Consider the following 21936-nt stretch of genomic DNA (forward strand, 5'->3'; position numbering starts at 1 on the left):
AGGCAGGAAACTTAAACCCAGAAATATACAAGAAAATCAAGGAGGTCACATCATCTGGATTTATTAGAACCAAATTATACACATTTAGCTTGTGGCCAAAGGATTAAATTGAGTTTATAACATCAAAAGTTAAAAGTTTATCTGTGTAAAGAAGCAGGAAGTGGTTGAGCTTATTATGAGCAAGCATGAGGCGACAGTGGAGAGAAACATGAAACCTCCAGGAGAACCCACAGAGAACATTGAGTTTAAAGTTCATCCATCCATCCATCCATCCATCCATCCATCCATCCATCCATCCATCCATCCATCCATCCATCATCCATCCATCCATCCATCCATCCATCCATCCATCCATCCATCCATCCATCCATCCATCCATCCATAATGGTTAGAAATTATTCAATAATTGTAACTTTTTCAAATCACCTAATAATTTATAAAAGGCTACCATAAATATCAGATTAGATTTATTGTTATTGTACAGTAAACAAAATATTAACAGTACAGCTCTTCTTAGGGCATTTATAAACAGTCAAAACTCCTTAGACTGTCAGATTTGAAGCTTCATCATACAAATATTTACAAATATTTACTTCGTTTCATATTACATTCGTGCTAGAAGTTCATATTTTCTTCAAGCGTATAGTTAGGATTTTTGTAATCATCCTAATTGTTTCTCTGCTATAGGCCATAAGACACACTATTTACTTTGTTATCTTTGTTATTTTCTCCTACTGCTCTCCATTCATTCATAATTTATATTTTTGCTCCTATTAAATCCGTATGCTTTGCTTTTCCTCTCCAGGTAAAACACACCTGACTAAGAGCTTCTGTTTCTGTAGATAAAACCTGATGGAGGACGGTCTGCCACCAGCTCTGTGTTTAAACTCTACATGAAAATAACTCTGAACAGAGCGGCCATGTTTTCCGCTTCCTGCTTGGTCTGCTGCTAATCCTGAGCCTGGTTCTGGTTCTGGTTCTGATGGAAGTCTCTTTCTGTTCAAAGGGAATTGTTCTTCTCCACTGTCCACACTGCATTACTCAGTCAGAGCAAAGTCCATTCAGAGTAATATTTATACACACAATGACAATAATCACACTTTTCACACACGACCATGTTCTGTTTCTGTTTGATTTTATTTGTATTTCATCTTTATTGGTACTTTATTGATATGCAGATATTTATGTTGCTTTTAGATATTTATTCTATTCTAAAGTCGACTTGATTCTTAAGTTTTGTTAAAGTTTTATAACTTTTGTAATAAATGATTCAGTTTGACTGAATTGTGATGTAATGTAATTGAACTAAATATTATAACAGATTGAATTAATAATATTTCCCCCCCTTAGGGGATCAATAAAGTATTATTGTCTTATCTTATCTTATTATACTGAAGTTAGAATGATAAAGGGAAATTGCTTATTTGTTGACAAGCTGTCCAAAGTGTTGAATATTAGTAAATATAACTATTTGTGATATAAAATTTGTAACGCAAGTGTTAAATTATAAGTAGATATAAAATAAAATGAACAAAAATGAAATAAAAACAAGTACGTATGTGAATATAAATCTATAAATGAGTCCAGAGTAAATTCAAACTTAAAAACATGCCACTGGATCCTGGGAATCGATTGATTTTAATTAAATGAATTGAACTAATTTGAACTGAATTTGAGCCAAGCTGGTTTTTCTACAACTGGGTCTGAACTGGACCTGGTCTCTTGTGAAGTGGATTTGTAAACAAATTGAATTAAATTAGAATAAATGCTGCAGTAATTAATCAACCTGTCGTTACAAACAGAAAATAATCCTTTGTGATTCTCTGCAGCTGTTCTGCACATGCAAAACACTGAACATGAAAACATTTTCTCTGAACTAATGCGTTGCTGCCTCCATGTGGACTGTCCAAATCTTCATCGTAACCGAATATTTTTTCTTTAATAAATACAAGCTGCTACAGTAGATTTACTGATTCTGACTTTATTCTAACAGTCCAGACGGTCCTCATGTCAAAAATGTAGTTTTTAATGAGCTCTTATTCATATATTCTCATTTCTCATGGGTCTGCAACACTTCCCAGTGCTTCCCAGTGCTTCCCAGTGTCTGTCAACGTTAATAATTCTCCCTGCAGGAAACAAAACGGCCCTGAAACCCCCGGCAGCGGCAGCAGCAACATGTGTGGCGGTTCGGGGTCAGTTTCATGGGACAGGAGGGGAAGTTTGACAGCTGCTGACTCTTCTCTGAGGGCCTCTTGTTAAGAGGAGAAACAGCAGCACAACGCCCACTCTGCATGCCGTCAGACTGGTTCGGCAAAAAAAAAAAAGCCTATTTGTTTGTTTTAATGTAAACACCAACAGGTTGACTTGAACTTAAAACATCTGTGAAAACGTAGAAAATGTGGCGAAACTTTGACTCTTTTTGAGCTGCTGTGTTAATTTGACGTTTAAAACTGGATTAAGAGGCTTTAACTGTGTTGAATTTGAATGAAAATTCAAAGTGAGAGATAAAATGAGGGTTTGGCGGATTAAAAACCAACCCAGTGTGTCTGAACGTGGTCCAGCCCTCAGGTATGTTTCTGAGCAGGAATGTCTGCGTTGTGAGGCATGTGGCGGCAGGATCAGGCCTCTGCAGCTCTGGGAGTGTTAGGCCTCCAAAGGAAATCACACATTTACTGTCGCTGCACTGTGGGAAAAAAAAACAACAAAAAAAACATCCACCTGACCAAGCATGCATTCATTTTTACATGACAACCTTTTCTCCTCACTCATTTGCCTGTTTCAACAGATACCGCCTCCTCTATAAGCTCCCTGCAGCTAAGTTTGTTGTTGTTTTCCTGTAATATTCTAACACAATTAAATAAATAAACACCCTGGACTTATTCCGGAGCGTCCACGCCCGTCCCACGCCTCATGAAGGGGATCCACGGCCTCATGCCAGCCATCTGTTGGCATGTTTGGCTGCTTATAAATAGGGCGCCCATTGTGCCACACTCACTGCACATGACTTTTACTCTCATCCCACGCGTGGAGTGAGTCTCCCGTGGTTCTTTTAGTTTTGCTCAACGGCTGGGCAGGATTCCTCGCGGCGTCAAGTTGGAACAGGTAACCCACCTGTGGGGCCACGCCCTCCGCTCCTGCGCAACAAACCTGGAGCAGGAAGTAGCTGTCAGCGCCTTCGCTGCGGTTGGAAAGTGACCGTAAAATAATGCATTCGCTTGTCTGAAAAGCGAGTCTGGATTAGTTTCTTTTAAAATATTTTATTATTATTTTTAATCGGAAGGATTTCCATATGGTCAATATGCGTTTTTGTGGAGCATGCGCTCTCCTGGCGCTGTTATTTGTGTCATCTTTGGACTCATCAGGTGAGGGGAAAACGCATCTGGCAGCTGGAAATATTAATTTGTTACAGACTCGTGTTCGTGTTTAACGTCTTATGTTAATGTTTAAGAGGGTTAAAATGTGTAAAATGTAATATATGCGCTGCAAAACGCCCTTATTGTTTAAGACAAACTTTCATTCATGACGCTGAAGCTCGTGTTTGATTCACAGCATGATGTGTGACTAAAGGGCTATTCCGACTCATTTAATGATGTTTGACAGGCTTTAATAAAATACTGTAAACAGATTATTTTATTTTTATTACATACGTTTTTGGAATGCAGTCTGATATTTAGTATCATTGTCTTCATTCCTGAATCTGACCTTTATTCAGCTTCTGAAGAGCAAATTTAAGAGTTGAACATCCCAGGTAGATGAATTACTATTAAAAACTAAAAAGTATAACCGTAAAACTTTCATTTTGGCCTGAAATCATTTTACATTAGGTCTGGCTTTAAAAACTACACCAGACATAACCTTTACACTATTATTTTTACACACCTGATAAAGTATAGATTGTAACTTTTAAAGTTTTATTATTAAAAGGCCTTTTCTGCTCTGACATTACTTTACATGGAGTCAATCTTGAAAAAATAAACCACCATTCATGTGAAATCCAGACAAAATCATTTCACATTAATGACAGATTATATAAAAATCCAGTTTGTGATTTTTAATACCTTTGATCATGTCTTAAAACACCAACAAATGCAGACATTTGAAGCCTTTTATTATCCATCCAGACTGAACATTAGACAACTTTAATAGTCCAAATGTTAACATAATTTTTCTAAATTAATGGCAGACTATAGAGAATATAAAAGTAAAAGTGTTATTCTAATCATTTTTATGAAATAAAACACTGTTTTATATCCTGTGTGAATAATGTAAAGCTGTGAAGATTGTCTAGATGTCATGTTAGGGGATTTCAGGCTAAAAAAAAGATTTTTTTTGTTTTTTTAAAAAACTTCTTATAAACCAAATAAAGCTTTCACAAATCAGAAAACTGTAATTTTTAGAGTATGTATTCATTAGTGGATCAAATGTTTGATAAATTTGTTAAATGCAGCAGAATAGCCCTTTATTCAGGTTCAAATCTGATGCTAACTTCACCATTTTGCTTAGTTTCACCTTTTTGGGTCACTTACTGGAGATGAGCTCAGCTTGAATCATCCATGACTTTATGGCTGGAGTAGCAAAGAGCATTAATGCATCCTCATTTATGATGGGAATAAGTTAAGAAATGGAAAACACAACATAAGTGTGAGCAGAGCTGCTCAGCTCTTATATTTAGCTTTCTGTTTTCAAAAGCTTTGAGGCGTTAATGGAGCCTCCTTCCTGGAGGCATGACTTCATTCATTAATGATTAACCAACAATCTGCTGCTGGAGTATGATTCTGGTGGGTGTTTTATTACATGTAGTGTTTGGATATAAACTGTCGTCTTTCTAGAAACTGCACTTAGCTCTGTCGAGGAGCTTTATGATTATTTCTATGATTTATAGATAAAAACGATCAAATATTTACCATTGTTTACTGCTAAAAGGTCCCGACTCCTGCATTGCTAATGAAAAGCTGTGTTTATCCTTTGTGGTATTGTCCTGTTCAGATCAGAACTGCAAAAAGACAAAACCTTGCAAAGTATTTTTGGTTTAGTTGTAGAGCAAATATCTTGCACGCAAGTAATTTGTCAAAAAGATATTCTAAGATATTCTAAGTCAATAACTCATTAAAATTGATACAATTACAAGTTTTACTCTGTTTACTGTTTCACTTCTAACATGGGAAAAATGTCTTGTTATAAGTAGAATAATTCACCAGTTATTGTTCATCAATATTAAGGAATTATTGACTTAAAACAAGCTCATATATTTTGCTGAAAAGTCTTTTTGTAAGATAAAAATTACTTTAAAAAGCTAGTGAAGTGATTCATTCTCCATTTTTTCTGTTTTTGTAATGAACAAAATTTCCAACAAAACTGTAAAATGACTGGAATGAAAGTTTTCATGTTTGCTTGGAAACTCTCACTTCCATCGGAGGGAGAACCTCGTTTGGATCCTCCTCTAAAACCACTGCAGCATTTCTTTAAAGCACGACTCCAACCTGCTTTCAGTAAACTCTTCGAGTTTTGTCTACAAAACTAATGTGTTATAGATGATCTTCTATCTCAGTCCTGTTGCCAAGTCAAAAAGATAATGCTGACCGCCAGGCTGGTTGAGGGAATCTAGATAAATGCCTTTAGGATGTGGAAGAACAAGCGGTGGCTGAGCAGCCCGTAAGTTTTTGTGTGTGATGCAATGCAGTCATGTCAACACAAAGCCGATTGAAGAGGAATGTTACTTAGTTCCTGTGGAATATAAGCCATAAAGTAATCCATAAAGTATAGGCCACATGGATGCTTAACAATCTGCTTGGTGCAAAACTATAGATGTAGGTTTCCAAATAGAAATGAAATTAATTATTTTGTTTACTATGACTCATGATTTACTCTAATTAACGCGCTCTGGTTTATCGTTTCTGTCGGTTGGATAGGTGTGCCTGGCAACAGTGTTTGCTCATGTGTCACCAGCAATCTCTCCTAGCCAACTTTACCAGCCATAAGGTGAAGCAGTCATTTCCTGGATGACTATCAGTTTCTCAGGTAGCCGAGTCTGAATCTTCGTCACAATAACAGATTTAGCTGAGAATTGTCCCAGAAGTTATTGTGATAAACGATAACATTGTTGTTTTGAGACCATTTCTGTGTAACATAATGGTAATGGCGTAATAATGCGAGAACTCATTCTCAAATATCAATAAACTTCACATTTTAATGAACATTTAACACTGAAACTGGAAGACATTTTAAATAATGTCCAAAATAAACAAACAAAACAACAAACAACAAATAAAATGAATCATTAAGTCTCTGTAAACAAAATTGCTCTTTAAAAAAGCCATTTGTAAACAAGCTGACCAAACGTTCTGGAGCTCAGTGCGGTTGCTAGGTAACAGGGGTTTTGCTTGGCTGGGGTTGCTAGGAAACGGCCCAATGCCCCCAGTTTGGAGGTTTTTTTAAAACGGCTCCTTTTACCAAAAATATGAACTTATTCCCCAAACAGCTGTATGTTTTTGTGTTCTTTGCTTTTTTGTAAGCGCTTGGGTTGTTTTTAGATTGAAGTACAAAATGTGATATGTTCAAAATCCTTAATAATTATTTGTCTTTTTTTTTTAAAGGGGATAGTTGAGACCAAAGCACCAGACTGAAGAGTTTGTCATCCAATTCTGGTAGAAAGAAATCATAAAAATGGAAATTATTAAGCTTGTTTATTTATTGCGACATATATACAAAAGCTTTGGTATATATCGGTACATGAAGCTGTGGAATGGTTTAAACACAAAGATCAAGCCATGTCCAACATAAAAACAGTATAAAATTTAAGAATCTGGTCATCACTTCATATCAATATGATAAATAATTACTGCTATTATCAATGTTGTTACTAATTAAAGCCGCAGTACGTAACCTTTATAAAGAAAAAATGTTTTTTACATATTTGTTAAAACTGTCACCATGTCGTGACAGCATGTTATGAGACAGATGATCTGTGAAAAGATCAATCTTCTCCCTGAGCTGCTACTGCTGTTTCAAAAAAATGCACCAACCAGAAACAACCAATCAGAGCCAAGAAGAGGAGGGTCTTAGCGCTGTCAATCAACATCCTGTAGCTCTATTTTCTGTACAATTTCCTTTTTAAATGCTGTATCCTTGAACCACTAAATCCACTCTTACTGTTATAATAATTGTCTATAATTTTGAAACATTGAGTTTCACAATATCAAGTCTAAGCCCAGGTTGATGTGAGTTTATCTTTCTGACTCAGAGATCCAAACAGGAAAGTCAGTCGAGAGTAATCACTGTCTCTAAAAACAAAAGTCTAAATGCATGATTGTGAATGGGAAAGAAAATAAATAAAACATGAAGTAAACTTATCTAAAGTTAATGGGTTATGGTTTACAATGTTTACTATTTGGGTTGTAACCAGATATATTGCAAAATACAAACAATTAATTGATTCATGTACGTCTCACCCCGCCTATCAGGTAACTACCAAACAAGAAATACTTGTTCAGTCCGTTTCTAATCGTTCTGTCATGAACTGCAACGTTTGACACAGATTTTTTTTTAGTACCGTGTTTTCAGATTTTGTGTTTATTTATATGTTTTCAATCAGTTTCTGTAATGTTTTCCTCAGAGTCCCTTCAAACCACCGTGAAGCCAAACAAAGGTTCAGATGTCACCGTTTCCAGCCAGCAGCCTGATTGCACCGTCTGCACCATCAGTGGTGTCAACGACAGTCAGACTTCCTGCCAACTTTCTCTTAAATTAGAGCCTGAAAAGGAGGTGAAGCTGCTGTTTAAATGCCCCCAACCCGTCGAACAGTCGTACAATGTGACAATCACCAGTTTAATTGGTAAGTTTAAGCACAATTTAATCCCAGAGCACATTGTTAATTTATTTGTTCTGTTGGTTTTGTCCTTTTTAATAATTTAAGAAGAGGTTTGTGCAGAAATAGATTTGCGCAGGTATTTTGATTATTGCTGGACTAAGGTTTATGCAAATAATAAACAAGAATATACAAGACTAAATGTTGTGAAATTTCAGTCAACAGGAAGAGGAGATTATAATGTTATCGCTGCTTATGTAAACGTGAGAAACAATTGTGAACTTTACCAAAAAGCATATCAGGAATGTTTTTCTTTTTCTTGGGATAAATTTCACTTTTTTGCAGGATTTTTCTATTGAAATAATCATCAACTAATTTAGTGATTTATTAATCATTAATTGGAGTTTAAAGAATCTTAAAATGATCATTTGCTGAAAAAACAACAACATTCAGAGCAATAATTAAATGCAAAATGTACAAACAAGTTGTACATTTTGCATTTAAGATAAAAACACATTTGGTTCTAAATACATTTTAGTCAAAACTCCTCAAGTGGCAAAGGTTTAGCTTCACCTGGTTCAGATTTATCAAAGGAATGCTACGGTATTAAAGAAAGTTTATATTATTACTTAAAAAAGGAATTCAATTATTTGCATCTTTTAATGCATTTCTAACATTGTGTTAAAATTTTGAAGTGGTTAAATGAAAAATCTGCAGAATGTGGTACTTTTTCATTTGCTTGATGGTCAGAACAATAATTGCTGCTATTCTAGCACCACAATTTAACAAGTTTACGAGTTTAACTATTGTGCCTTTCGCCGTTTTCTAAACCACTTTACAGAATGTACAAAAGATGCTTGCAAACCAGCGACGGTAGAAGTTCAGTCGTCCCTCCTGTCGGAGTTCTCCAGAACCTTCACCTGGAAGCTGAAGGCGCCTGAAAAGACCCTCGTGAGTCTGAAGGTCCTGGGGAATGGACTATCTAGGACTCCACACCCTTGCAGTGATGGACGGCAGTATTCAGTGGTCACATCTGAAACCAGCAAAGAAGTCCCGACTCAATACTGTGGGGGTGGCAGCGAGACCCAACTGGACCTGTCCGATCAGGCCGTGGTGTCCCTGGAAGCCAAACCAAACACACAGGTGGAGTCTGTCCTGTTTCAAGCCTTGGCTGCACCAATGAGTAAGAACTGTTCCAGCTCTTCTTTACAGATATTTCAGCGAAACGTTGATTCCATAGCTGATCTTAGGGGAAAATAGTTTCGGTATACAGTAATGTCCCATTGCCTTATGGACCTATGGATCCCTTGCAGCGTGATGTCACACATGTAAGGTCCCGCCCCCAACTCCTGTCTCCAAAAGCTGCTGGTCGACGATGACTACCATTAGTTCTAGCTGTTAAATTATCAATATAACGTTCTAAATCTTAAATGTACACTTGATATTTAAATGAAAAAGGGACTCAGAGCCTAGCTATTAATTGTCAACATTAGGACAACTAGATAAAAAGTCAAAGAAAAAATAACGGTGGAGAGGGAAGCAGGTCAGTCATGCTAGCTTGACTATGACAACCATAACATGTAGATGTGATGTGGAATTCTGTGTGTTTTGGTTCAGTTAAAAAATAAAAAAGCAACCTAAACACCAACTCCGGCAGAGTTGGTGCTTTTGCTGAGCAGGTATTTAGATAAGCTAATCAACCACTACAATTTTAGATTAGCTAATAGAAGCAGTAGCAAATTTATCACGGCAATCACTTACTAATAATCACAAAATAAACATAAAGCCTAAAAATATAATACTTGAACAGACTGAATGTTGGAGTGTTTCCCTCAGCGCCGGCTACGCTCTCTGTGCAACGTAGCCGACACTGAGAGCGAGGGGAAAAGAGTCGTTGTTTAACGGTTTTTCTGCGTTATTTTTCCCTTTGCTGTGGCGCACTGCACTAAATTAATCACACCTACATCTCCAGGTTTTATTTATTTAACGGAGTTATTCTACTGCAACAGCCCGGCGACGGATGGCATGTTACCAGTGCATGTTACCAGGGCCAGAATTACCAGTTTGTTTTGAGGATACACATTGAGAAGAATATGGTAGACCTATCCGCCCATACGAATGGAGATTTTTCAGTGTCAGACTTTACACAGTGCTACGCTGAACATAATTTGGTTATAGGAAAATGTTATGACTGTACTCGATGATTAGCATGTGGCTAACTTTGGAAAAACCTGTGTTGCTGCTGATTATTGTGGCTCTATACTTAGCCGTCAGCATTCATAGGATTTATTTTTCTCACATTAAATAATTTCAGCAGTGACCGTTTGAAAGAAAAACTGAATAATTCACATAATAAAGATTACAACTTAGATTTAAAGGTCAGAGGGTCACCCAACCTACTGCAGTGCAAAAGCACAAAATCTATTTTTTGGTTTAGTTTCTAGTGCAAATATCTTAGCAAACCTGAAAAACAAAGCAATTAATTTATCTGCCAATACAACAAGTATTTTTAAAATAAATATTAAAGAATTTACTTAAAACAAGCTTCTATATCTTGCTGAAAAGCTGCTTTTAAGTTAGTGTGTCTTATTTCAAGTGCACTAAGATATTGGCACTAGAAACTAGACCGATAATACTTGGTAATATTTTGTGTTTTTACAGTGTAGGCTTAATGAAACAGTAAAATACGGTCTAATGCATCCGGAGCCTTTTTTATGCAGAGCTTACAAAGTGATTAGCATTAATTAACTGCTTTTGATTTGTTTTGAATCTCTTTACAAGAGCGAGCAATGACCGTCACTATTGGTCCCGCTTCCACTGTGGTTCTGACCCGGGATCCTGGGAAGGTTGAGTGTGAAGTGTGTGTCACCAGCGGCGCCAGTCCTGACTGCCACGCAACAGAAAAGACTCTAAAAAGTGCAGAAAAACTCCCTCTGGAGTTCAGATGCCTGAAACCTGAAGATGTGTTCACCATGACGATGACAACAAAAATAGGTAAGAATTTACTCCCTCTAAATCACAGGTGTCAAACTCCAGGCCCGTGGGCCAAATCTGGCCCGCCATAGCTTTTTATGTGGCCCTCTAGATTCTAGACTAAACACTTTCAAATATAATGTAATCAATCAAATCAGTGCAGTTTTTATCTGTTTATTGCCAAATTATAACAATCAGTCCCTTCAGTTTCTTGAGATTTATTGTGGAAATTCATGCAAAATCAACAAATCCCCACATTTTTTTTTCCACGAATACAGTTTATAGCAGATTTTTCTTAAAAATTGTCAAAAACTTTCCAACTTGTACTAAACAGCTGCCTCAACATTAATTGATGTCAGATTATAATCCATGATCTTTATAAAAAGTCAAATTTACCATCATACATAAGTGAAAATATTTCCAAATTAGTACCACAAACAGTTTGATTTTCATTGCAAAGAAAATCACAAAAACAATCGTTAAATTCTGGAGGGACTGAAAAGATGTTCAACATTATTTAATTTTAAGAATTTATAAAAATTTTAACGGGTTTTATCAATACATTCTGGCCCTTTAATAGCATTTAGGATCTTAATTTGACCCAAAACCAAAATGAGTTTGACACCCTGCTCTAGATCTTTATGAAACTTAGTTTGGCTAAGCTAAGCTAACCGATATTGCTGATCGGTTTTTCTTTTCTGCTTTCTCTCAGAATGCACTCAGACTTCCTGCACTCCGGCTTCGGCCGAAATGGATCTGGATCTCTTCAAGGGCTTCAAAAAAACCCTAACGTGGGACGTTACTGTTCCAGACAGAACTGTTTTAACTTTAGAGTTTCCTGGACTGAAGGAAAAACCTGCGTCAGAGAATTGTGGGGATGGTATTCAGTACACGGTCAGCACCACGAGGACCGATGGACAGAGGGGAACCAGCAGTTATTGCAAAGACGGGACAGCGTCTCAACTGGAGCTGTTGGGAAACACGGCTGTGACGGTGGACGTGTCCAAAGAAGGAGAACTGGGCCGGACCGTGTTCAGTTCGACAGCAGCACCGAGACGTGAGACAATAGTTTAACAACATTTAATAAAGGAGCCTATGACGGAGTACAAGGAGTATTAGAAAATAATAAAATTAGAATTTAGTCACAATAATGAGAATAAAGTAGAAATAATACGAGATTAAATTCATAATACTCTGAGAATAGTCATAGTTTGACTTTATTCTCATAATATTATGACTTTGTTCTTGTATTATTTTGACATTATTCTCATTGTAATTTTATTCCCATACTTTGATTTTATTCTCAAATTTTTTTAAACTTTATTCCAATAATATTACTTCTCATGTTACAACTTTATTCTCAAATTCTTCAGACTTTATTCTCATAATATTTCAACATTATTCTCGTAATATTGTAATTTTATTTCCATATTTAGATTTTATTCTCATATTATTTTGACTTTATACTTGTATTAGATAGACGGATCTAATACAATAAAGTGTATTAATTAACTTTATTGGTCCCATTGGTATTTATATTTTCCAGTGATTTTGTCTTTATTCTTGTAATATTATGGATTTATTCTCATATTATGATTTTATTATCCAATTATTTTAACTTTCTTATTGTAATGTTTTCCTAGTATGTCCCTAATCTCTGTTGTAGTAACCAGAAATGTTATTTTGAAAGAAATCAACATTTTCCATTCTACATGCTTTAACGGATTCTCCATGTCTCTGTTTTTCAGGTGGAAGATCCATGTATGTGACCTCTGACCCTAACACAAACCTCATCATCACGAAGGAGGACCAGAAGTCAGACTGTCAGAGCTGCGTCATGGAGGCGTCCCAAAAAAACTGCAAATCTCCAACCAGACTGAAAAATCCTCGCAACGCTTCGGTGGAATTTACTTGTCTTCACCCGCAAAATGTCTTCGCAGTGGAGATAAACAGAGGTATTGGTATGAAAATAAAAATATTCATCAGTAGAGAAGCCACATATGAAATATTTTAACTATCTGAGAGCCTGAACTTTGTTTTTTGTTTTTTTTTCAAGTTAAAGCAGCAGACGTGGTAATTAACCATCATAATTAGGATTTTGTTTATATTTTAAGTAATGGATACGCTCCTGCGTGTCTTGCTGATTATTAAAAACCGTTTCCAGGACTTTAAGAAAATTGCTGCCTTTTTTACCTGTTAAAACTCCTAACATCTCCATTCTCATATAAAAAAATCCAGTTTATTTACTTCAGGTGTTAAACCTTATTTACGCCTCACGCCAGGGGACATGGGGAAGAATTAGTCTTTTGCGTTCCCTCGCAATAAGCAAATATACCCTGATCTGTTTTGTATACAGTCACAAATGTCCATTTAAAATTTCAAATATATATATTTAAAGAGCCTCAGTGAAAACGTGTTAATATATTCTTAACTCTTTGGTGCAAAAACTTGATTTACTTACTGCATGTTTATGTCTGATTGTGTAGAGATGGAACTGCACATGAAAACATCCCTTTATTAACCATTCAGACAAAAAGACACAATAAAATCAGTCGGATGATTTTATTATCCCGTGATAATAACTCAGAGATAGTCTAGATAGTTTGGTTGTTTTTTTATTTCTTTCCTTCTTACGGAAAGTTTCTGTTTATATCTTGGAAGGGATGAAAGAGATGGCAACACGTTGCGAGGGAATGCTAAACTTTTGCAAGGTGACGCAGAAGAATAATTTTTCCCCATGTCCTCTAGGGGGCTCCATACTTATTCACTCCTGTTCTGAAAAAATAAAACAACAAAATGAATCCATATTTTGTTTCTCTGCTTTGTCATCAGACTGCTCAAAGACTTCCTGCTTAGGCAACACCATCCAAGCCCAGAAGGAGTTTTTTCCCAACTTCAACCGGACCTTCACCTGGGACATAAAGGTTGAATCCACTCAGGCTTTCCACCTGGACTTTCCAGGAACTGGATTGCGACAGATTCCCAACGAGGGGACGTGTCCAGATGGCCACACGTACTCCGTCATCCTCTATCTCCACCGCGCTGCCCCGGCAACCATCGGCACTTTCTGCAAAGGCGGCACGGTGACCTCAGTACTGGGTCAGTTCAAGGGCCGTGTGACGCTGACGGTGCCGTCGGATGTGACGCTGGACCCTTTGGACTTCCAACTAAAAGTTGGACCCAAGTCAGAAGGTAAGACTCTTACAAAGTGGCTTGTTTAATAATATTGCATAAAAGCACCAATGTGCTTTTTTGCAATCCAGCACCAATACAAACAAATGTTGTCTAAAGGCGTTTTACCAAATAAAATCCAATTTATTTGCATAAAATAAATTTGCTGTTGCTGTAGCCTTTGGTGCTGGATGTGATGAATTGGATCAGGTTGTTCTGGAAAATGTAATGATGCTTTCTTGGCTAAGAATCGTAAATTAAGGCTTTCCAATTTTGGTGAGAAGGTGAATATATTATGTAAATCTAATCATTACACTGCAAAAAAAAGTATTTTTGGTGTAGTTTCTAGTCCATAATAGTTTGTAAACTAACTACACAAGTAACTTTTGAGCAACATACAGGAGCTTGTTTTAAGTCATGTGTCAAACTCAAGGCCCGGGGGCCAAATCTGGCTCGCTGTAGCTTTATTATTAGGTCCTCTAGACTCCAAATTACATCAACAAGTCCCTCCAGTCTTTCATAAATCAGCAAAATTCACACAAAATCAACAGATTATTTTTCAGATTTTAGTGAGATTTTTTCTCAAAATTGGCCAAAAACATTGAGTTGAAGTGACTGTTGCTTCAGCCTTACATTATGTCATGTTATAGTCTGTGATCGATACGGGGATTAATAAAAAGTCACATTTAATATTATACATTAGCACAAATATTGTAAAAAAAAATTTCTTACAAATATTTCTAAATTAGCACCACAAAATCCGTGATTTTAATTGCAGAAAAAACACAAAAACAATCATAAGATCCTGGATGGACTGATCAGTGTGATCAATATTATTTAACTTTAAGAACCACTTAGTCAATGATAAAACGGCTATTTATTGATAATTTAACAATTTAATGGGTTTTATCAACACATTCTGGCACAACCGGCCCTTTAAGAACATTTAGATTTTAGATTTGGCCCAAAATGAAAATGAGTTTGATGCTCCTGATTTAAATCAATAATTCTTTATTATTGATGATCAACACTTTTTTCCTATCAACTAGTTCTAGTACTATTTCATCAATATCAAGTAATTGATGATCTTGCTGAAAAGTTACATGTAAGTTGATTATCTTATTTCAAATAAGACAATTTGTTGTTCAGTAGAAACTAGACAAAAAACACTTGGTAAGATTAGTTTTTTGCAGTGCAACAGAAGGTACAAGTTTTCTATCATTGTCATGTGACGTTTATAAATCCTGTCTTAATAACTTTAAATTAAGAATAAACCAATTTACTGGCCAGCCCATTTATCAGCGATACTTTCCGATAGTTGCATGTGAAGCCGGTCTCATCTACTTCAGCAAAGGTCTACAAATCAACCACTCTCCTCCCCGAACGTTTACAGTTAACAATAGTAACTCTGTTGTTACCAACTCAGTGACTTTCTTGCTATATTTAGCAACATTTTAGACAGAAAAATTGGTATTGGGGAAAATCTGGATCGGCTTTTCAAAGATCGGCGATCGGTCAGTAAACTGCAGTCGGTGCACCGCTACTTTAAATGGTTCCCAACTCAACTCTTCATGTTTGTGTTTCTCCAGCGACGGCCATAGTGAAAGTCAATCTGCCCCGCGGCGTGTCAGACACCGAGATCATCACGCCCAACTATCCCAAAGATTTCCCGGATGACGAGCAGATCCTGTGGGAGTTCAGCATTCCCGGCATGCACAACTACTCAGTTCAGTTCAGCGAACACTCGGCCCCAGAGTGTCTGAACGAAGGCGAGGTGGTGGTGGTGGAGTATCAGAAGGAGGGCATGAAGCCGACCAGAACGGCTCTGACGGATCCGCAGCCTCAGCACCAGCAGGGCGGGTTTAATTTGACTCTGAAGAACTGCAAAACAAACCAAACACTGCCGGGACTCAGCCTGCGCTACACAGTCTCTGTGATAAGAAGTGGCCATCCAGGTGAGATCTGGGAGCAATCTGACTTGGATCATCATGTTTGGTCAAGTTTAAAATCTGACGCCTGCTTTTTGTTTTCTTCTAGTTCTCTGTACGGTGGATTTAACCAAACAGGAAGTGTCTGTGCAGATTGAGAAGGTGGGCTCTGACCCTCTCTGTGAGATGAGAAAGGACTCTGTGGAGACAAAGACGATAAATGTGGCAAAAGGAGAAACGGCCAAACTCTCCTTCCTTGACTGTCCAAGTGAGGACCTTCGCCTGACTGCGAGCAAAGTCATTGGTAAAAAAATAATAATCAATTTCTAAAGTTTAGGAAGAGCTTTTTGCTTTCGGTCACTGCAAAAGATACAAATAGATAAAATATATTTTTCAAAAGTACCAGTTAATCTAGCAGGTTAATTCATAACAAGCTTATTTCTCTGTTCAAAAAGGAAATAATGAAGTTTATTTATTTAGCACATTTACAACAGAATCAACTGACCAAAGTGCTTCACAAAACAAGCATCACAGGTAGATAAATGATAAAATTAAAATTAAGTTTACTAAAAATAATAACAATTATAAAATTGGCAAAAATACCAAAAGCTAATAATATGATTAATAAACAGAGCAATACTTAATTTTAACTGCAGCAATTTTCTTCCATCCTTTACCCGTTGTCTCTCTAACTGGTGTTGAAGAAAAAAGGAAATAATGACCTTGTTGTTATTAAAAATGTATAAATAATTGTAGAGTTAAGGATGAGAATGTGGATTAAGGTGTCCTTCAGTGTGGGAATAATTTAAGAGTTTATCTGGGCGATGAATATGAGAAAATCAGAAGATTTTGTATTTTCTACCTGTTTTTATTCACACAAATTATGTAAAATTACATGTCATGGAGCATGATTATTTGTTTTAACATTATTTTTTCTCAGTTTTTACTTCTTGTCATACTTTTTCCCTATGTTAGAAGTGGAACTAGCACTTCTTCATAAATTTTAAAGAATTATTGATTTAAAACAAGCTCATATACTGTATCTTGCTCAAACGTAATTTTTAAGTAAAATTTGTCTTATAAAGATCTTTGCACTAGAAACTAGACCAGAAATACTTGATAATATTTTGTGTTTTTGCAGTGCAATACTTAAAATGAACAGAAATTAATGCTTTAAGTAGATAATTTGGTGTGTAGTGATGTGTTTTACGTTAATTAAATAAGACTTTACTGTTTAAGAAAGGCATAGATTAAAACAACATCTGTCTCTCTGGATATTTGCTGCAAGTTATTCTCTTGAACAGATTTTCTTCCTTCTCATTGCAGCTTGTGCAGATGCATCGTTGTGCACTTCGACGCCCCTCTCTCTTCCCACGTTGGATTCCTGCCTGCCGATCCCCCTCCACAGCTTTTCGTGGCTCTTCACCATCCCACATGAAGCCACGCTGGACCTGGTGTCGCCCACAGGGAGCCTCCGGCAGTCTCTGCCCGGGCAGGAGTGCGATCCGTCGTCTGTGCTGAGCGTCGCCGAGAACGACGGCTCTTTTATCGGAGACTTCTGCTCCAATGGTGTGATCCAGAAACTCCAAGTTCACTCCAACATCTCCATCACAGCTACGCCGCGAGACGTCAGGTCTAATGAGCCTTTGCTCAATGTCAGCGTCAGTCCGGAGATCAAAGGTGAAATAATTTATGCTCTAGGAATGAAATGTCTGTAAATATATTGATCCTGCCTTGGAAACATCTTTACAGGAGATGTACATTAATTGTTCTCCTGTTAAAAAGGTGTGAAAAACTTAAAATGTATTTGTTTTTATGGGGGCTCACACTGAGGAAAATCCAGCTTTCCATTATTTCAATGGAGGAAATAAACTACAGTGGCATATTAAGACAGGAAAAAAAGGAGGAATACATTTCTGCCAAAAAAGCTCACATTTTCAGATTAATTTCTGGAATTTTCTGGAATAAAATTTGGGAATTGGTGAGCTTTAAAGTCAAAAATATGCTTGAAAAAAAAAATCTGAAATTTTAAGATCTATCTCTTGAAAGAATTTGGAAATGTTTGAGTTTGGATAGTGGAAAGTAGTCAACTTTTAAAAGTCAGAAAATTGATAAAAGTCAAATTTTCAGCTTTCCAAATTTGGAAAACTCCTAGTTTTTTTTCTTGGAAATTTCAGAGTTTGGAAAATGGAAAATTGTCAATTTATGAACATCAGGAAATTTATACAAATCAAATTTTCGGCTTTCAAACCTAAAATGTTTTTTTTTTTTTTTTTAATTTCCAAAAATTTAACAGTTAATGTTCAGCTTTCCAAACTTAGAAAATATATATTTTTTCAAGGAAGTTGTTTCTTGCAAATTTTTGACTTTGGAGCTCAGAAATTTTCTAGTTTTTTTTCCTGAGATTAATTAAAAATTTCTGCGCTTTCTGGTGGAAATGTAGTTTTTTTATTTACTTTTTTTTCTTCTATCCATAATGGTCCAAATACATTGTCATAATAAACCTACCTTAAGGGGGAATTTTTAAAAAACAACATAAGTGGTAGGTCAATTATTGGTACCATTTCAAGCACACAGAACAACATAAAAGTACGTAGACAATATTAAAAAGATAAGTGCTAATTTTTTTACACTAACATGATATAGAGCTGTCTTTACAACTTGCATGAAGCAGTTGAGCTACAGGAATGTAGATTGTTTTGAGTCACTATCATTTGCCGTTTTTCAACACCTGAACGAAACAAGTTAAAACTTGTTCACTGGCTGCTTCTCATGTTCTGGCTGAACCAAAAAGGGATGGAAGAAGTGGTTTTAGTTCAGAAGCAAAACATCCATAATTATTTCCAGTTCTTCTTACGTTCATATCTAAGAAATAAAATATAAAATGGTGATTTTATCTTTAAATTTTGGTTTTGATTTATTTTATTTCTTGGCATTTTGAATCTTATTAATAATGGAATAAAGGTATTTGTAATTTAGGAAAATATATGTTAGAATCTGTAAAACATAGTTTTTATTTTCCCATTCCCTCCAGCCTCCACACGGGGGCAGTATTGTCTGTTATTTTAGAGAAGCTCATTCTGCATGATTTCCATTTCTTCTTCAGAAGCCATCATCTACAGGATCAGCCCTAATTTAATGTTTCCCACCATACTGGCCACCCCAAACTGGCCTAATGGAATGAAGCCCCATTCCTCTGTCTCTTGGGTCGTGGACCTTCCCTGGATGTACCACGCGCTCATCAAGTTTGTCATCAGTGGACTCGAATGCGAAAAAGGCCACGCCAGGATCAATATGAAGCACCAGGAAGGAGGGAATGATCTCCTTGACATCGACGAGAGCGAAAAGATGAGGACAGAAAACATGACGGCCCATCAGAGCTTCTACCTGAACATGACCAACTGCCAACCAGAAGGCCGCGACCAGTTTGATGTCAAAGCCACGATTGTTCTTGAGAAAAAGACCAGTAAGGAATCACACTGGTGATTGATTCAAGACAGTTCAAAAACACAGATCCAATATGTTTTTGTTTTTTTCTCCACAGATCTGTTAGCCATCCTTATTGGTTTAGTCGGGGCTGTCCTGCTTCTGCTCCTGATATTGGCTATTGTATGTGTAGTAGTAAGGTAAGCAGCATGTTTTGTCTGGTAGGACATTTTTATTAGTGTTTGAAGGGGAAGTAAAATTCAGAAACTTTGCTTTTGGCTTTTGATCAATAACTTCAACTCCTCTGTTTGCTTTTGCCAATCCTGGTGTCAATATACCCCTAAATGCAGTGAGTGCAAATTAGAACATCATCAGCATTCTTGTTGGTTGTGCAGGAGGCTCTACTTCTGCTTTTCAAAGATGAATGGTTGCATAATTGTGCAGTCATTTTAAACTGTGAGTGTAAGCATTGAGTTGAGGTTTTGTGGCCAGCAGCAGCTTATTTGGATTTAAAGTGACAGGACGCTCTAAAGCAGCTCGATCTGAAAGGAGGTTGAACTAGGCAGAACTGAAAAGACTAAAATCTCATTATCTAAGAATGATTTCATGCAAAAAAGGTAATAAACATGTTTTGGATGGCCCATAGACATATCCGAACCTTGTTCAGGGAGGCATAATAAATCATCTTTAAAGATGTTAGTGTTATATTTCATGTTTCTTTTCCTACAGAAAAAAGAAATCTAAAATGAACAGCCAAAACTCCATCTACATGGGGAAGGGAAACATCTTCCGTCCAAACGACAGGCACTTCGTCAAAACCCGGGCCGACAACGACTCCCACGTCTACGACTACATAGACGAGACCATGGTCTACGGTCACCTCCTTAACGACAGCGAGAGTCTCCCAAACGGGATGCAGGTGGACTCCTATCAGACCTTCACGGGTCCCACTGACAGGACGCTGCCGGTTGTCAAGGAACCCGACCCAGAGCCGGAGAAGGGGCAGTACCAGTCCTTCCTGAGCCCCTCTGACACTTTCATGCCACCCCGTCCGCGCACTCCCATCGAGCGGCAGGACAGCCTGGGCTTCCAGGACCGCCGGATGATGGATAACGAACTCTACACGTTCAAAAGCACGGGAGACATGAACACGATCCGTCTGTCCGGCGTGGATATGGAGCCGCAGCCGTCAATAATGGAGGAGAGCTTGTAGCGTGAAAGGACTCCATATTAAGAATCTTATTGACCTTTGACCTATCCGAAGGGCTCTAAGGTTTGAAGAGCCTTGTTCCTGCGGGAATAGTTTTGGGAATCGGACGCACTCTCTCGGATTTGATGAAGAGGGTTAAAGCTGCAGACTTGGAAGCTAAAAACTAAAATCTGTGACTTCTTGGACTGTTTTTTTTGTGGTTATTTTGATGAGAAACAGCAAAAATAATTTCAGAATCTTTGTAAAATATTTTTCTACACTTATTTCAGTTTTGCCTATGATGTCTTCTTTTTTTTTTTTTTTAAAGTGTGAATTTTAAAAATAAGGGAGACAAACTAATGTACCATTGCTGATGTACAGGGAAAAAATGTGATCCAAAATTAAAATAAAAACTACAGAACACTTAGGAAGAATTTCTGAACATTACTTTAAATATTATGTATTTTGCAGGAACATCTCTCCGTACTTTTTGTTGCCCCTTTCGAGGCACAATTTCTAGTTTCAATAAAACCGCTTCTTCATTTTTATTTTTTAAGTCTGTTTGTCATTTCAGATTATTAAAACCACTCAGCAATTTGATGTTTGTTCTTTTTTGTGTGTGTAAAATTAGGGATGTTTGAGCTTTAGTGCCAATAAATTTGTCATATATTGAAACGCCTCAATCTGACACCATTGTTTTTTGTTTTTTTAAATAAAGTACATAAAATACCATATTTTCCGCACAGTAGGGCGCACTGGATTATAAGGTGCACTGTTAATGAATGGTCTAGGTTCGATCTTTTTTTATGTATAAAGCGCATCGGACTATAAGGCGCATTAATCGAAACAAAACAGTCAGATAAGTCAGTCAGTCGAAGCACAGTACGTATTACTCCGTGACGCTCCTGACTACGGAAGCAGTAATGTGACTAAAATGTTTTGACAGAGCGCTGTGTTCCAAAATCACTTAGTCAGTCAGCGCAACAAGAATTAATCTATAATTAATCCACTAGAGGGAGCGGTTTTACTCCAGAACAATATATACTGTAGTTCTTTTTTAAACGAGTTTTTAAAAGATATTTTTCGGCCGTATAGTCCTTAAAATACGATAACTTGTTGAATATTATGCTTCAGAAATGTTAGATGAATTTTCCTCATGATAATTTATTGCCAGAGTTTCAGTTTTTAGGTGTGCAATACTACCTATATTCTACAGATTATTTCAAATTCTCTTCTTTCTATGGATTTAATGACATACAAACCCTCAAAATACCATTTAGCCAAAACGCTCTGCTACAGTTTATATTCACAGCCGCCATATTGGATTTACGCTCAATCTTGTCAAAGATGTTATACATGAAATGTTTTTTTTTCCCCAATTCCTTTGTCTGACTTCCATCCATCCATTTTCTTACACCCTTGTCCCTAGTGGAGTCAGGAGGTGC

The 21936-nt window shown here is 36.9% G+C and overlaps 1 protein-coding gene across 1 annotated transcript; it reads left to right on the forward strand.

Annotated features, from left to right (window-relative positions):
- The first annotated feature begins 3131 nt into the window (after positions 1-3131).
- Positions 3132-21174, forward strand: cdcp1b (CUB domain containing protein 1b). The gene is made up of 13 exons (XM_032581350.1): positions 3132-3362; positions 7613-7831; positions 8646-8987; positions 10586-10798; positions 11490-11834; positions 12526-12732; positions 13610-13969; positions 15538-15903; positions 15986-16180; positions 17203-17556; positions 18983-19342; positions 19421-19502; positions 20032-21174. Exons 1-13 carry the CDS (start codon positions 3290-3292, stop codon positions 20513-20515), a joined length of 3600 nt encoding a protein of 1199 aa, XP_032437241.1. The 5' UTR covers positions 3132-3289; the 3' UTR covers positions 20516-21174.
- The last annotated feature ends 762 nt before the right edge of the window (positions 21175-21936 follow it).

The sequence above is a fragment of the Xiphophorus hellerii genome, chromosome 13, assembly GCF_003331165.1.
Source record: "Xiphophorus hellerii strain 12219 chromosome 13, Xiphophorus_hellerii-4.1, whole genome shotgun sequence".
Classification (NCBI taxonomy): Eukaryota; Metazoa; Chordata; class Actinopteri; order Cyprinodontiformes; family Poeciliidae; genus Xiphophorus; species Xiphophorus hellerii.

What these genes read in the sequence shown, in the direction of transcription:
- cdcp1b (XM_032581350.1), top strand. Translation starts at nt 3,290, where the DNA reads ATGGTCAATATGCGTTTTTGTGGAGCATGCGCTCTCCTGGCGCTGTTA. An exon ending in GTCATCTTTGGACTCATCAG is followed by an intron (nt 3,363 to 7,612) that starts GTGAGGGGAAAA and finishes TGTTTTCCTCAG; the next exon opens with AGTCCCTTCAAACCACCGTG. An exon ending in AGTTGGACCCAAGTCAGAAG is followed by an intron (nt 13,970 to 15,537) that starts GTAAGACTCTTA and finishes GTGTTTCTCCAG; the next exon opens with CGACGGCCATAGTGAAAGTC.